Source organism: Pseudonaja textilis, chromosome 3, assembly GCF_049901715.1.
Source record: "Pseudonaja textilis isolate UNSWEBS1 chromosome 3, rPseTex1.2, whole genome shotgun sequence".
Taxonomy (NCBI): domain Eukaryota; kingdom Metazoa; phylum Chordata; class Lepidosauria; order Squamata; family Elapidae; genus Pseudonaja; species Pseudonaja textilis.
In genome coordinates this window covers 62,654,463-62,668,359 of record NC_141992.1, presented here as the reverse complement: position 1 = coordinate 62,668,359, position 13,897 = coordinate 62,654,463, and the positions used below count along the sequence as shown (strand labels likewise).

General features: G+C 39.6%; 1 protein-coding gene across 1 annotated transcript; it reads left to right on the top strand.

The window, feature by feature from the left end:
* Nucleotides 1–203: 203 nt before the first annotated feature.
* On the top strand, nt 204–12,693 carry TTC22 (tetratricopeptide repeat domain 22). Its single transcript, XM_026707210.2, has 7 exons — nt 204–932; nt 3,489–3,544; nt 4,825–4,940; nt 7,092–7,210; nt 9,074–9,235; nt 9,922–10,074; nt 11,953–12,693. Exons 1-7 carry the CDS (start codon nt 375–377, stop codon nt 12,481–12,483), a joined length of 1,695 nt encoding a protein of 564 aa, XP_026562995.2. The 5' UTR covers nt 204–374; the 3' UTR covers nt 12,484–12,693.
* Nucleotides 12,694–13,897: the final 1,204 nt, after the last annotated feature.

Genomic DNA, 13,897 nt, shown 5'->3' with positions numbered 1-13,897 from the left:
ACTATTAACCCTTTTTACTTATAACTATGGTTTATTCAGAATGCCTGATTTCCATACTCTCCTTTGGTTGGTTTTCAGCCTTGCTAACTATCAACCACTGGAATTGATTTCCACTTTAGGTGATTCAGTGAACAAATGATGAATATGAAGCAGCAAGTTGACTAAGGAAGAAGAGGCATTTAATCTGGCTCCTCCTTTTGCAGGCATCATGTGAAACAGCAGAACCAGAAATACTGGTGTAAAAAAAAAAAAAAGAGGGGGTGGAGAATTCAGAAAGGTAAACAAAATTGAAAGACGGAAAGAAAGAAAGGAAATCCTGGAAAGCTGCTGATTGAAGACTCCTGGGCTGGTCAGAAGCCTTTCCAGCAAGGAAAATGGAAGAAACCACCGTGGACATTGATACTCTTATTGATGAGATGGACTACATTCCTGGTCACTTTCATCTAGATATGAATTTAAATTTTGAAACATCTGCACCAATCAGCTTCCAAGGGAGAGACTTGAAGCTGAAACGAGAAAGCCTACTTTACGAGTTGGAGTTTGAAACTGGCTCACAGCAATATGCCATTCAAAACCTTCTCGGGGTATTTTCCTTTTACCTGGAGGAAGTGGAGCAAGCCAAGGAGATTTTTCTACATATCACTCAAGAACAGCCTGAGAACTTAAACGCTTGGGCCAACCTGGCCTACATTTATGACAGGCTGAGCCAGGAGCAAGAAGAGGTTGAATGCACTGAGCAGCTCTCCAACTTAATGGGTTTGGATTCAGAAGACAAGCTGCAGGGGAATCACCAGGACAGGGCAGCTCGTTGCCTGGCTGAACAGGGCTATGCCTATGCCTTTGATATCAGGCTAACAAACGAAGAGGAGAAGATGGAGAAACTGACTGTAGGTCTCACTCTCTACAGCAAGGCTCTGGCTTACGGAAAGCAGGTAAATAAGTTATCACGTATCTTTGTGTCCTTTGTATTTAGTGGGAGACTGGAATTCTATCACATACAGGTAGTCCGTGACTTACATTTTGTGACTGTTCAAAGTAACAGCGGCACTGAAAAAAAGCACCATCTTTCATGCTTACAACCTTTTCAGCATCCTCATGGTTTACGTGGTTTACATTCAGATGCTTGATATTTGGCTCATGTTTATGATGTCTCGTGATACCCTTTTGCGACCTTCTTCCTTAACAAATGTCTCACTTTGCAACAGAAACTTTGGGTTCAATTGTGGTTTTAAGTCGAGGACTACTGGTATGCTGAATAAAACTCCAGCTGGTGCCAAACACTAAGAGCTAAGAGTGGGAGGAATTTTGCAGGAGGCAAAGTGGATTCTTAAGGCATTCTGTGATCTGGATGACATGGTACCAGGAGGAAATTCCTAACAGACTTCCTCAGGGTAATTTCTCTAAATAGGTTGGGCTCTATTGATATCCCTAGACACCATGAATATTTGACCATGCTGGAAGAGACCACCACAAGTAAAGGTCACCATGTTGGGGAAAAGGCTGTTCTTATAAGATGACCTTTCACCAGCATCAAGAAAAAGCTCTTTGCTATTGCTCTCTCTGGCTAAAAGTGCAAGTTATTAGAACATCCACAATTATGCTTACTACATTTAGGCTTTTTCCATTATAAGCCATATTTTTTCTTTGAGCCAGAACTGTTGTGATCCCCCTAGTAAAATTCCTAGTCCTGCATGAGGAAGTGAAAATGGCAGTGCCAGTGGGTAATAATGAGAACATGGTTTTTTGACAGAATCATAATTTTATCTGTTCTTCTGTTAAGGTTCTTCTGTGTAAGTCTGTTCTTCTGTGTGAGGAACCTAGCCGTTGTGGCTTATAAAGTACAGTTGATTAGTGTTTCCTGCACAGTCTACAATAATTTAATCATGAAATCATGGTTACATTATATTGTAGCAAATTTTGATCATGCATGAGTTAAACAGACAAAATAAATAAGCCTTAGGACTCTGTAACTAATTTCTTCATGGTTGGCTGGAGCATTTTATAGGCACTTTTCTTATGGCTATAAGAAATATCCAGAAATAATCAGGGCAGGAAGGGTTTAGGTTAATAGGTTAAAACATTTGAAATTGAATGTCAAGGGCATTTCTGAATAGCCCTGAACAATATTAACTTTCAGTTTTCTAATTAGGATCTTCATTGTTCTGGTTACGCAGCCAGCCAGATTTTTAGACTGGATTTTGCATTTTTATCTACCTATCAAGACTTTCCTAAGGATCTGGGATAGGCAAATGTTGAGGTTTCATGGTATATTATTATTGTGGTTCGGTCACAGATTCAGCCAGAAGTTTAGATTTGATGTGGACTTTTTCTCCACCTGTCAAGTCTTTCCCAAGGATCTGGGATAGGTGGTTGCTGTTTGCTATTTTTATCACTCTTATTTTCTTGATTTAACACTGTCCTGAAGTTATTTCCTTCTGAATGCTCAATTTTATGCTCCCAGCTCCTAAGAGCCACAACACAAGACAGGAAGCTAAGCTGTAACTATTTGTTATAGCACAATATTTACACTAAAGGGATGGTCTATGTTTAATTTTATACCATTGTACAGGATCCGAAGTTCTTAGGCAGTGGAGAAAACAGACAGAATGGCATCGAAAGAACCTTCATAAATATATTTTAAAGTGGTTGCCTTACAGACATATACAATAAAAATATAGTTCTTTACCCTGAGTTTTCCTGCAATATAAAAACTATTTTTTTGATTTGCTGTATTTGAACGATATCACCTATATAAAAATTGTTAGTGAAGTAACCCTAGGATTTATAATCAATTACCAATTACGTTGTTTATTAAAGATGACCCATTTGTATAAACTGGCATAGTCTCCAAGAAAAGGATGTTTTCTCAATGAAGATTAATCATCTGACTGATTTTACTGAATTTGTTAACTACATATAGGCATGAGAATATTCAGTCACAAGAAAGGATCTGACTTTGCCTATGGTATAAACCAGGGGTCTCCAACCTTGACAACTTTACAACTTGTGGACTTCGACTCCCCAAATTCCTCAGCCAATTCTGGGAGTTGAGGTCCACAAGTCGTGAAAGTTCAGGTTTTGTTTCTGTTTTTTCTCTGCCTCTCAATTTTGTTTTGATTTTTTTTTTTTGCAGCATTTAATTTCTACCTGTGTTTTTTTAATGTTGCTCCTATAATCCCATTAAATATATACTTTGAATTTTTTTTAACGTCAGTAGATTTACAGGACGGACAAATCGCTACTACTCAACATTGAATAGAGCTGATGAACTGATTTTGCTCTTCATTTTTAGAATTGAATTTATTATAGCAAATGAGATGGACTTTAAGGTTTGTGGATTAGAGCAAGAACAGGGCTAGGAACTATCATCTTTAATTTCGTGAAATAATGTTCTATGACTGGTACTGGGGGAATGTGATCACTCAGTCACCAGTGCCTAATCAAACTCTTTTGTCCTTCCCCTCTCCCTCCCTTCCTCCCAATTTCAGATCCCTTTAGAGGAAAAAAGAAGCTGGTACTTTGCCATGGCCACTCTGCATATCAGGTGAGACAAGGGAAGGAGTCCAGTATAAAAATTCCCCATCACTTGTGTCTCCTCGAAGAAAGGATTTCAAAATTAACAACAGGGGGAGAACATTTTGGGACAAAATGGCAGACGTTTCTTGTTCCACTGAAAGCTAGAGCACAAACAGCTGTAGTCCTCAACTTATAACCATTCTTTTAGGGGCTGTTCAGCGTTACTAAAAAAAAGGTACCTAGGACCGTTTTTCACACTTAAAAGTATTGCCCACGATCACGTGGTTAAAAAAACAGATGCTTGGCAACTGGCATGTATTTATGACAGTTGCAATGTCCCAAGGTCATGTGATCACGTTTTGCAGCCTTCTGACGAGCAAAGACAATGGTTGACTTAACCACTGTGGCTTAGAAAGGTTGTAAAATGGGCCAAAACTCACTTAACCTCTGTCTCACTTAGCAACATAAATTTTGGGTTCAGTTGGGTTCAGACATATAATGAATACCTGGATGAAATCTGATATTAGCTAAAATATGTGCTGTATGGTTTGAATCAGTATTTAGTAACCACCGTGAAAGTAATTTCCTAGATCAGGGGTGTCAAACTGGCAGCCTGCGTGCCGGATGCATCACACGCAGGACACACCCACCCCAGCTCCGCGAATGTGAAAAAGTCATGAAACATCACGTGACGGCAATGTGACGCCGCGAATTTGATGCCCGTGCCCTAGATGTACTAGTAGAAACAACAAATTACCTGGGGACTTCTTGAAAGTTAGCATGTACATTAAGGCAGTTTGTTGTTTGGAAAATTGCTGTGGGTAATTTGAACCCAGCACACAGACAGCCAATCTCAATATCCATATCAGACCAAGTACACAACTGGCTTCCATGGCAAGTAATGAGCAATATTGATTTTAAACCAAGGGGTGGAAGTAATGATTTGAATGAGGCAAGGTGGTTTGTCTGAATGCTTTTTATATCTGATTACTTTATACCAACTTTCCTCTCTGGGAATACTTTGGCAACTTCCCATTATCAAATTAAAAGAATGAATCAAAAAATAACAGAGGTGGCTAATTCACAATGATACAACAAACTTCCTCTGGGCCACATCATCCTCTAGAAGTATCACAGTTAGAAGAGGGTGGAAAGAACGGGATTCAAAGAAGTATTTCCAACATTTGATGTTTTTAAAAAATTAATTATATAGGATTTTTTAAAAAGTATGTTGCCAATCAGTTCAGCAAATCCTGCATGTACACATCTGTATGTATGAATGATATTAGTTCCTCTTTTTTGCTTCAGACTAGATGGGGTGTGGATGAACAAAGGTGAGGATGAGAAGAAGAGACTGACAGCTTTCAACAGAACTCTGGTTTTGCTTCAACAAGTACTGAAGTCATCTAATCTACACTACAGAGGTAGGAGAAATGATTCATTGATTATAGCCTGCAAATGCTATATAGTAAGGATCAAGCCAAGTCAGAACATTGGGATACCACTGCCAGAATGCATGTATTCACTTGCACACACATATACACGCCAAAAATCTGGTAGCATCTTTTCTGATTAACAATTTGACAAAACATAAGCTTGTGTGCTGCAACTCACTTGATCATAGCCATAGAGTTTCTCAATTGATGTAGGTTTTTAAATTGAGATAGAGAAGGAGAAGACAGGAAAGACAGACTGGTTGTTGCCATGGACCTGTCGTAGTTTCGAGATAATGTCAGCATTCCAGGGAACCTCCATTCCAATCAGTAATTCCGAGACAAGCATAATCTCAAAAGTACCTTTATTAGAATAGCACCTGACACATCTGTGAAATCTCAAAACTAAAAGTTCCCTGGACAATATCCCAAACTGCAATCCATCTCCTTTTCCCTCATCATCACATCACATGAACCAATCCCAAAGAAAGTTCCTTTTTGTTCCTCCATGACCTTGAACTAAAAAAAAAATTCTATTTTGTCTACTTAGAGCTACTCAATTAAAATCACCCCCCTTTCACTTTCTCAAGCTATGTGGCAGCGATGAATAAGGTTTCCAAAGCTGACAGGACCAATATGGCTCATTTCCTGTAATGCTCAAATGCACAAATGCCTATACAAATATACACACACAATTCCATTTTCTTACCAGCTCAATTTCAATCAGTCAATCAATTAGAACAGAGCTGGAAGAAACCTTGGATGTCTTCTAAACCAACCACCTTCTCAAACAAGAGGAGACCTCTACCATTTCAGACAAATGACTCTCCAGTCTCTTATTAAAGACTTCCAGTGATGAAGCACCCACAACCTCTTATGGCAAGCTGTTCCATTAGTTAATTGTTCTCACTGTTAGGAAGTTTCTCCTTAATTCGCACGCATTATCAGAAGGGTTACCCCCAGGTTGATTGCAATCACTTCTGCATACTCAGGTGCTTTAGTCTCAATCATGTCATGGATTCGAAAGAGCATTCTGTAGTCTTCTAGCATTTCTGTTGCTGTACCGGGTGTTTTTTCATTGGGGGAAACGGACAGTCCAGGCATCTATTGATTAGAATAATATATGCAGGCATACAAATCTTTTTTTTTAAATGCAGAGATATAAACAGAACAATGAATATGTAAGTACTGTCCGTGGGCATTTACTTATTGCAATTATTTACATAATGTGAGCTGCAACAAATGTAAGCTGATTTCTACTTTCCATCAGCTTTAGATGTTCAGAAGCAGAGAAGAAAAGAAGAATGGTCTAAGGCGCGACTCCCATGAGTGAACTCAATTCTTGGTGACTTGATGGACATATCCCTGTCCATCAAGTCACTATCTTGGCAGCATTATATAAGTAGTTTGAAATTATCCTCCAGGCAGGATACCTTCTCAATTTCACATTTTAGCCTATAGGTCTATATTGCCCTGATGGTTCCCCATCCAGATATTAACAAGGACTAAACCAGCTTAGGTAGAATGCACCAGCATTTTCTGATGTGGAAAACCCTTTCTATACCTATACCAGTGGTGGCTAATCTTTTTGGGCTCCTGTGCCAAAAATTGTGCACGTGCCAGCACGCACGCACTCGTGCCAGCACCCAGAATGCAATGTGCACCCCTCTCCCCATGCCCCCTGTGCATGCGCACACAATCCCCACCCCCCCATGCCCTTACCTGCACTGCACCTCACACTTATTTTTTTGTGTGAAAAGCCTTGCAGGCCAAATTATAGGCCTGTTTCATCACTTCCGGTATTACAGGAAGTGACGAAATGGGCCTATAATTCATCCTGAAAAGCCTTGCAGAGGCTTTTTCCAAGCCTCTGGGAGGCCAAAAAAGGCCTCAAACCAACCAAAAAAAATCAGCTGTGAGGCACGCACATGCGCAGTGAGGTAAGTTTGCCTATGACTCACATGCCAGCACAAATGGCTCTGTGTGGTACTTGTGGCACATGTGTGGTACTTGTGGAACATTTGCCATCACGGACCTATACCAGGGGCTGTCTCCAATTAATAAGTAAAAATTTAAGTTTAAAAATAAGGCAGAAACTTCCCCTTTATTTTTGAGTGGAATGATCTCCTCCTTTTTCTCTAGCCTTAGCCTGGTGCTATCTTGGGATGCTACTAGAAAGGAAATATTCTTTCTCAACTACTCCCCTGGGCATTAATGACTGTGGTTATGCTGGAACCGATCCCCTGGATTGCTTTGGAAAGGTAGGCTGTTATAATTAATCATTACAAAAAGACAAGGATGGGAATGACACCCAGTTTCCCCCTCCAAAAAAAATTAAAAACAATATTTCAGTAGTACTTAGACTTATATACCGCTTCATAGTGCTTTACAGCCCTCTCTAAGCAGTTTACAGAGTCAGCATATTGCCCCCAACAATTGACCTCAAAAGGCTGAATCAACCTTGACTCTATCAGGATGGAACTTCTGGCAGTGGGCAGAGTTAGCCTGCAATACTGCATTCTAACCACTGTGTCACCATGGCTCATCAATGCTTCTTTGTTTAATGTTCTTCCTACTGCATAACACAGAACTAGGACTATATCTTTCTTCTCCATTTTCCTCTCTTTTACAAGTGATAGTGGGATTCAAAGTTGATTGCTTCTCTCAATATCATGAGAGAGGCATATCCTTCCCTTCCCAATCCTAAATCGAGCACACACACACACTCCTAAACCACGTTGCAAGGGGAAGAGGAAATTGGTTAGTTGGAAGCAGATGCAAAGAATTGTGGTTGTGTTGATAATCTAACCCGAGCTGTGTACATCCATCTCTATGCTAGCAACCTCAGCCTCCCAGCAGGTTACATTGGATAGCACAAGTTTAGCCATTTGCATGAGTGTCAGCAGAATGCTAAACAGGAAATTTTGCTTGATCACAATCCCATTCATGCAGTTTTCTTCAAGGGGTGTTGACAATACTTCAAATCTTATTTTTAAGTTAGGAAATTTGGGGTATTGATGTGGGGAGAAGTTCAGTCCACACAGAAATGTGGGGGCAACACATTCCTTTTTCTACATAGGAAGGAGTAACTTAAAACAAGGATGTGCCCAGAACAAATACTTCAGGACTATAATGAAAAGATGATTTTATTGGTTCCATCTTCACCTTTGTATGGAAGCAAGAGAAGCAAAAAGCTTCTTTCAAGCTTCACAATTACAAAGGAGGAAGAGGAGGGATGTTGCTCATCTGCTTAAATTCTACTGTAATACTAGCTCACTGATATGAGGAATATTCCTAAAGCTTTAATTATTAGCCAAGTCGAAATAATTGAATATGCCTTATCTTTGTGGCGGCACAGTGGTTAGAATGCAGTATTGCAGACTAATTCTGCTGACTGCCAGCAGTTCAATTCTCATCAACTCAAGGTTGACTCAGCCTTCCCTCCTTTCAAGGTCAGTACTGACTCTATAAATTGCTTAGAGAGGGCTGTAAAGCACTGCGAAGCAATATATAGGTCTAAGTGCTATTGCTATTCCATTGCTTTGCTAAATCTTCTGTTCCTTCTAGCGCAGGTGTCAAAGTTATGGTGTCATATTGTGGTCACATGATGTATTGCAACTTTTTCCCCTTCGCTAAACCAGGAGTGGGTATGGCCAGCATGTGATGCATCTGGCCCACGGGCCATGAGTTTGACACCGATGTTCTAAGGAACTAATCAAGTTTTTTTTTTTCAGCCATGAATTAAAGATAAGGGCATGTCCAAATTGTCATTAAAATGTCTTGGCAGACAGCTGGGAAGACTTTATATGTCTTGGACTACAAACCCTCACCTGGCTGATGATTATGGAAGATGCAATCTAATGCAGCATCCAGGTGGGGGTGATTGTGAAAATGATTGCTGAATTCAACAACTTTCTTGGATAATGAAGTCAAAGTGAGAAACCGGGCTTTTACAGTAACAACAAAAATTAACATAGTAGATAAATTCTTTCTTTTACTCATTTGCCACCTAACACAAGGGGCCAAAGAGCTCCATCTTTTAACCTTTGTCCAATTTATGAATGTAACTGATCAATGTTCATGACAACTGATGATTAATGGAGAAAAATATATTTGCTTTTAAGGCAATAGAGGTTGCTAGAGATAATCCGCCTGTTCTCAACCGCCTGTCAAAAATCTTCCATTTCCTTGGCAAGCTAGAGATGGCAATGGCAGTTTGCAACATGGCTCTGGATGTAATCCCTGATCCAGGACTTAACTGGCAGGCGTATTGTATGCGTGCTAAGGTAGGTAACTCATCCTTAAAACAATTTGCTTGGTCACATAGCAAACACTTGGGAATTTTTTTGTACAGATGATTAAAGTTAAAGTTTATTTTATTAGTGCAGTCCTACACTAATAAATGATAGGATTTCCAAAGGATCCAATTTCTTTTAAAAATTATTTTATGACACCAAACTGATTGGACACAATTGAACATATTTTTTAAGGCAAAAGGTTATATACATTTAGCTGTATACACAACATTATATGACATTGGCATTATAGTAGACAATTTTACCAACACATGTTTCAAAACTCTTCACCTAGAAACCTCTAGGTTTTCAGCCCAAGCCTTCTGCCTTGGTATACAATTGTTAGATAGCTTGCCACCTCTTATTTTCTAGGTGAATGTCTTAGTTGCCATCTTTTCCTTAGGCCAATGTTTCTCAACATTGGCAAATTTAAAATCTGTGGACTTCAACTCCCAGAACCAGTTATGCTTCTGGGGAATTCTGGGAGTTGAAGTCCACACAAGTTTGAAAAGCATTGCCTTAGACAGATCACACACACCCCCTCTGCTCCCTTCTAGGAGGCTCAAAAGCAGAGAAAGGCATATGGGGCCACAGTTTCTCTCTTTCAGCAGCTCCCCAAGGTTTTAGCAGTGATCAAACCAAATCAAGTCAACTGAGCACTATACATTTATCTTTAGATGCTGATTAAACTGTACTTACGGGATGTGGAACGTGTGAAGATAGGCTTGGCTGAAATGCCAGACCAGAGCAACCTTTTGGGGGCCAAAGTTGATCTTGAAAAAGTCATCAAAGTCCACCCCTGCCTGAAAACTTACCTTGATCTTGGCCAGGTAAGTGAAATTATCCATGGCTGCCCATATATTTTCACTGAATTCACTATTTTCAGGAACTTCCAGATAGAGAACACTAAACTACTTTGGGTATTAAACCAAAGGCTTTGGGTAGCTATTCCATTTGTTTGTTTTTTTCCTGACAAAAAGAGGCAGAAGGATTGATTGAAAGAGAGGTAAGATGTACAGAGAGAAAACAATGATGTTGGAACCCCTTTTAAAAGGCCATCCTTGAAGTCTGATGATGGTAGCTTAGAAGCCTAATCAGATAATAAAATGTTATTATTCAGCAAACTACAGCACAGAGCTAAAGAATTGTTTTTGTTTATTTGTTCAAAATTAATTTGCTTCCATTTAAAAAAATATCCGTTCATGGATTTATTAAACTGATACAGCCAATCAAAAATAGGAGTATCCACAGCCACTTACTATGTCACATCGGATACTCAGATCCTTGCTGAGTGAGGAGGCCCTGTAACCACCAAAATGATTCAATGTTGCTTATGTCACTTTGACCGCTCTTCACACACACACACAGAGCACAAAATATTCAAAGTCTGAGAAAAACAGAATAGCTGTAATTTTAAAAATTCAACTTGCACTAATTAAAACCAGCAGAAAATAACAGCAATTCAGCATATTTTTAATAGGAAAAAAAAACAGACTGAAAAGACCACACTAGTACTGTATTTAAAGCATAGCTGTGTTGATTTAAAAGTTCTACTACATATAGATATACATACATGTAGACGTACACATACACATATGCATGCACTTTACATATACATACAATCCAGTTAAGTTTTGATTTAGATACATATTTCCACCTGACACTGTGAAGAGTCCTAAGGAAGGTGTTAGGTGAGCCATTCTGGTAGAGGGGTTAACAGCTGGGATGTTTCTCGCCTTCATTTATTCTTGGAAAGCCCTCACAGAAGAACATAAAATTTAGAGATAGTCTTACAAAAAATGACGGATAGTGAGATAAGTTACCCCAAATTCTTAAGGTCTCTTTTGTTTCCTATGTGCTGCTTAATTTTAAAAATTAGGAGTTTTTTTCAGTAATAGTACAGAAGTAATAATAGTAAGGGCATTCATTTCCCAAAAGTGACTCCAGATTGCGTTCCAGGGTTAAAACCACTACTGCAGATAAACAAACCCAGCACTGCAGGCCTTGAATACAATCCAGCTCATAAGAATAACCTAACCACATTAACCAGCAGAACTTGCCTAACCACATGGCCCAAGTCTCTATTTAACAGAGATCCAGCAGGATCTGCATGATCCTTTGCCCTGCATAGGAGAGCGGAGCTGGAAAGCAGATTAGTGGGATGGGGAGGGAATGGGAATTTTGCAGTAACCTTCTCCCAGGAGTGGGGTGGGAATGGATATTTTACAGTATTCTTCTCCTGCCACACCCACCAAGCCACTCCCACCAAGCCAAGCCCTGCCCACCAAAGCTACGTCCACAGAACCAATAGTAAAAAAATTTGAATTCCACCACTGGTGGCATCATTAAATTCATGATATGTTGACCAAAGAAACAAGAAAAAGAAAAGAAGAGAAACAGTCCTTTTTGTAATAGAAGGAATATACCAGGACTTTCTGCATGCTGATACTTACTCTGATACTTCATCTCTGCAGACTGATGCAAAAGTTGTTAAACTTTGAGATTCAAGATACTCCTCCTTGTAAAACATTTCATGATCGATCATAGCTACAGGGGAAAAAACATTTCATGATCGATCATAGCTACAGGGGAAAAAAGCATTGAAGTTTACAATTGTGGTTTTCTTGATTCTTTAGATAAAAAGATGATGCTTTTTAAACATGTATGACCTTGGCGGGTTTTTTTGTCCCATTTTTAAAAATTTCTAGGTGTATTACTACCTGGGAGTAGATGCTATGCAGGAGCTTTTCCTTGTGGATGAAAACGCCCTCAACAAAGCCCTTATACTCTTTGCTAAAGCCATGGAATTAGACCTGGGAAACGTCTTGCCTGAACTCCAGGTGCTGAAAGGGAAATGCCTTTGGATGAAAAACGAGATGCTGGAAGCTATGGCGTGCTTCAAGCAGGCCATAGAGCTGGACGATGTGGGTTCCACGCACAGAGAGAGCTTCCGGTGCTTAATGGAGCTGCTGCTTACCCTGTATGCTCAGAAGAAGATCAACATGGAGATGCTAATGAAGGAGGTAGAGCTGTGGGTGAAGAAGGCGGAAGAGAAATATCCGAACCAGCAAGTGCAGCAGGAACTTCGACTGGTCTGTCGGCATCACACCAGTGAGGTGCTTGAACTTTCCAAAGCTATGCTGGCTCGAGGGAAGACCGAACTGGTGAAGCTGCTTTTTGAGACCATGAAATGTGATTTTAATCGAGCCAGGCTAAGTGAACGTTCATTCTCTTTTTGACCTGCTCCTATCTCTTCATTTATCTACTACCCTAGTGGTTAAACTCTCCTCATTAGGCAGAAAGAGACTATGTGTTTGGGAGCCATAATGCTTTCTACAGACTCAAATACCTAATGTACCTTTGGAGAAACCAGAGTTATGGTGATCTTCCGAAATGGCTGTTCTTTCTCTCTGTGTCTCTTTTTTTAAAAAAAATAATACATTCAAAAATATGGGTGCATTGAATCTTGTGCATATAGAAGTGCTCGTGCATGATCTTCATTTGCATTGAAGCAAAATCAGTGTACAAGTTTTTAAACCTAAGCAAATTCTTACAGGAGTCAGACAAGATGTCAGAGAAAAGAGGGGAAAGAACAAAGAAATTATGAAAAATAAGTGAAATCTTTAAGTCAGGGAATCTGTACTTTACACAGTGCTGATACTGTACCACAGCCTCCACCTGAAGACTGATTTTGAACGGCAGATGAAAACTGGTTCTTTAGCAATAGAAAAAGCACTTAGACTTATATACTGCTTCACAGCCCACTCTAAGCGGGTTAAAGAGTCAGCATATTGCCCCCAACTATCTGGGTCCTCATTTTATCAACCTCGGAAGGATGAAAGGCTGAGTCAACTTTAAGCTGGCCAGGATCAAACTGCTGGCAGTCAGCAGAATTAGCCTGCAATACTGCACTGTGCCACCGCAGCTGTTTAACATACCTTTAGACAAAAATGTCTGAAGATTTCTGATTTATGCTGCTGTCCCATTTATGCCTCCAGGTAACTAACGCTCCTTCAAACTGAGCCTGACTTCTAATATCTATGTTGTTTTCCTAACCACATAATAGAAGTGATTGACCTGTCTTCTTCCAGGAGTATTTTTGACTTCCCAGTCTAGCTTATGGCTCCTAGTTTTCCTAGTGGACCTTTAGTCTAAGTCCTAAGCAGCTCCACCCTGTTTATCTCTTTGGTATCTACTTGAAGCTATTCTAATAGTAATGTAATGAATACCATTGCAGTTTCCATTGTTTAGCAGATTACAGGTCATTGATGTGGAAAAGGAGTTAAAATGTAGAACAGGGATAGAGAATCTGCAGCCCTCATAGAAAGAACTACACTATCCAGTCGCCATACCAGCCAGTATGTCCATAGGGGATCCTAAGAGTTCAGTAACAGCTGAATTGCCACAGCTTCTTATGTGGGTTAAAAGCCAATTAAGAATCTTGCTCTCTTGATTTGAATGAGATAGCTATTGCTATTCCAAGAAGGGAACAGGTATAGCATTGTGTAGAGAAGACACATTTTGTGCTACCTAGAATTAGATATAAAAAGAAACCTGTTATTTGTTTGATAATTTAGGAACTTTGATGTGCAAGGTTTCTGTTTAGATCTTTAGTGTATGGAATATCTCTTTTGCTTCCGTTTGTAATTTGTA

Bases quoted from the DNA above. Each gene is read 5' to 3' on its own strand.
- TTC22 (XM_026707210.2), top strand. From the start codon at position 375: ATGGAAGAAACCACCGTGGACATTGATACTCTTATTGATGAGATGGAC. The intron at 3,545-4,824 runs GTGAGACAAGGG...TTTTTGCTTCAG, and splicing joins ATGGCCACTCTGCATATCAG to ACTAGATGGGGTGTGGATGA. The intron at 4,941-7,091 runs GTAGGAGAAATG...CTTTTTCTCTAG, and splicing joins ATCTAATCTACACTACAGAG to CCTTAGCCTGGTGCTATCTT.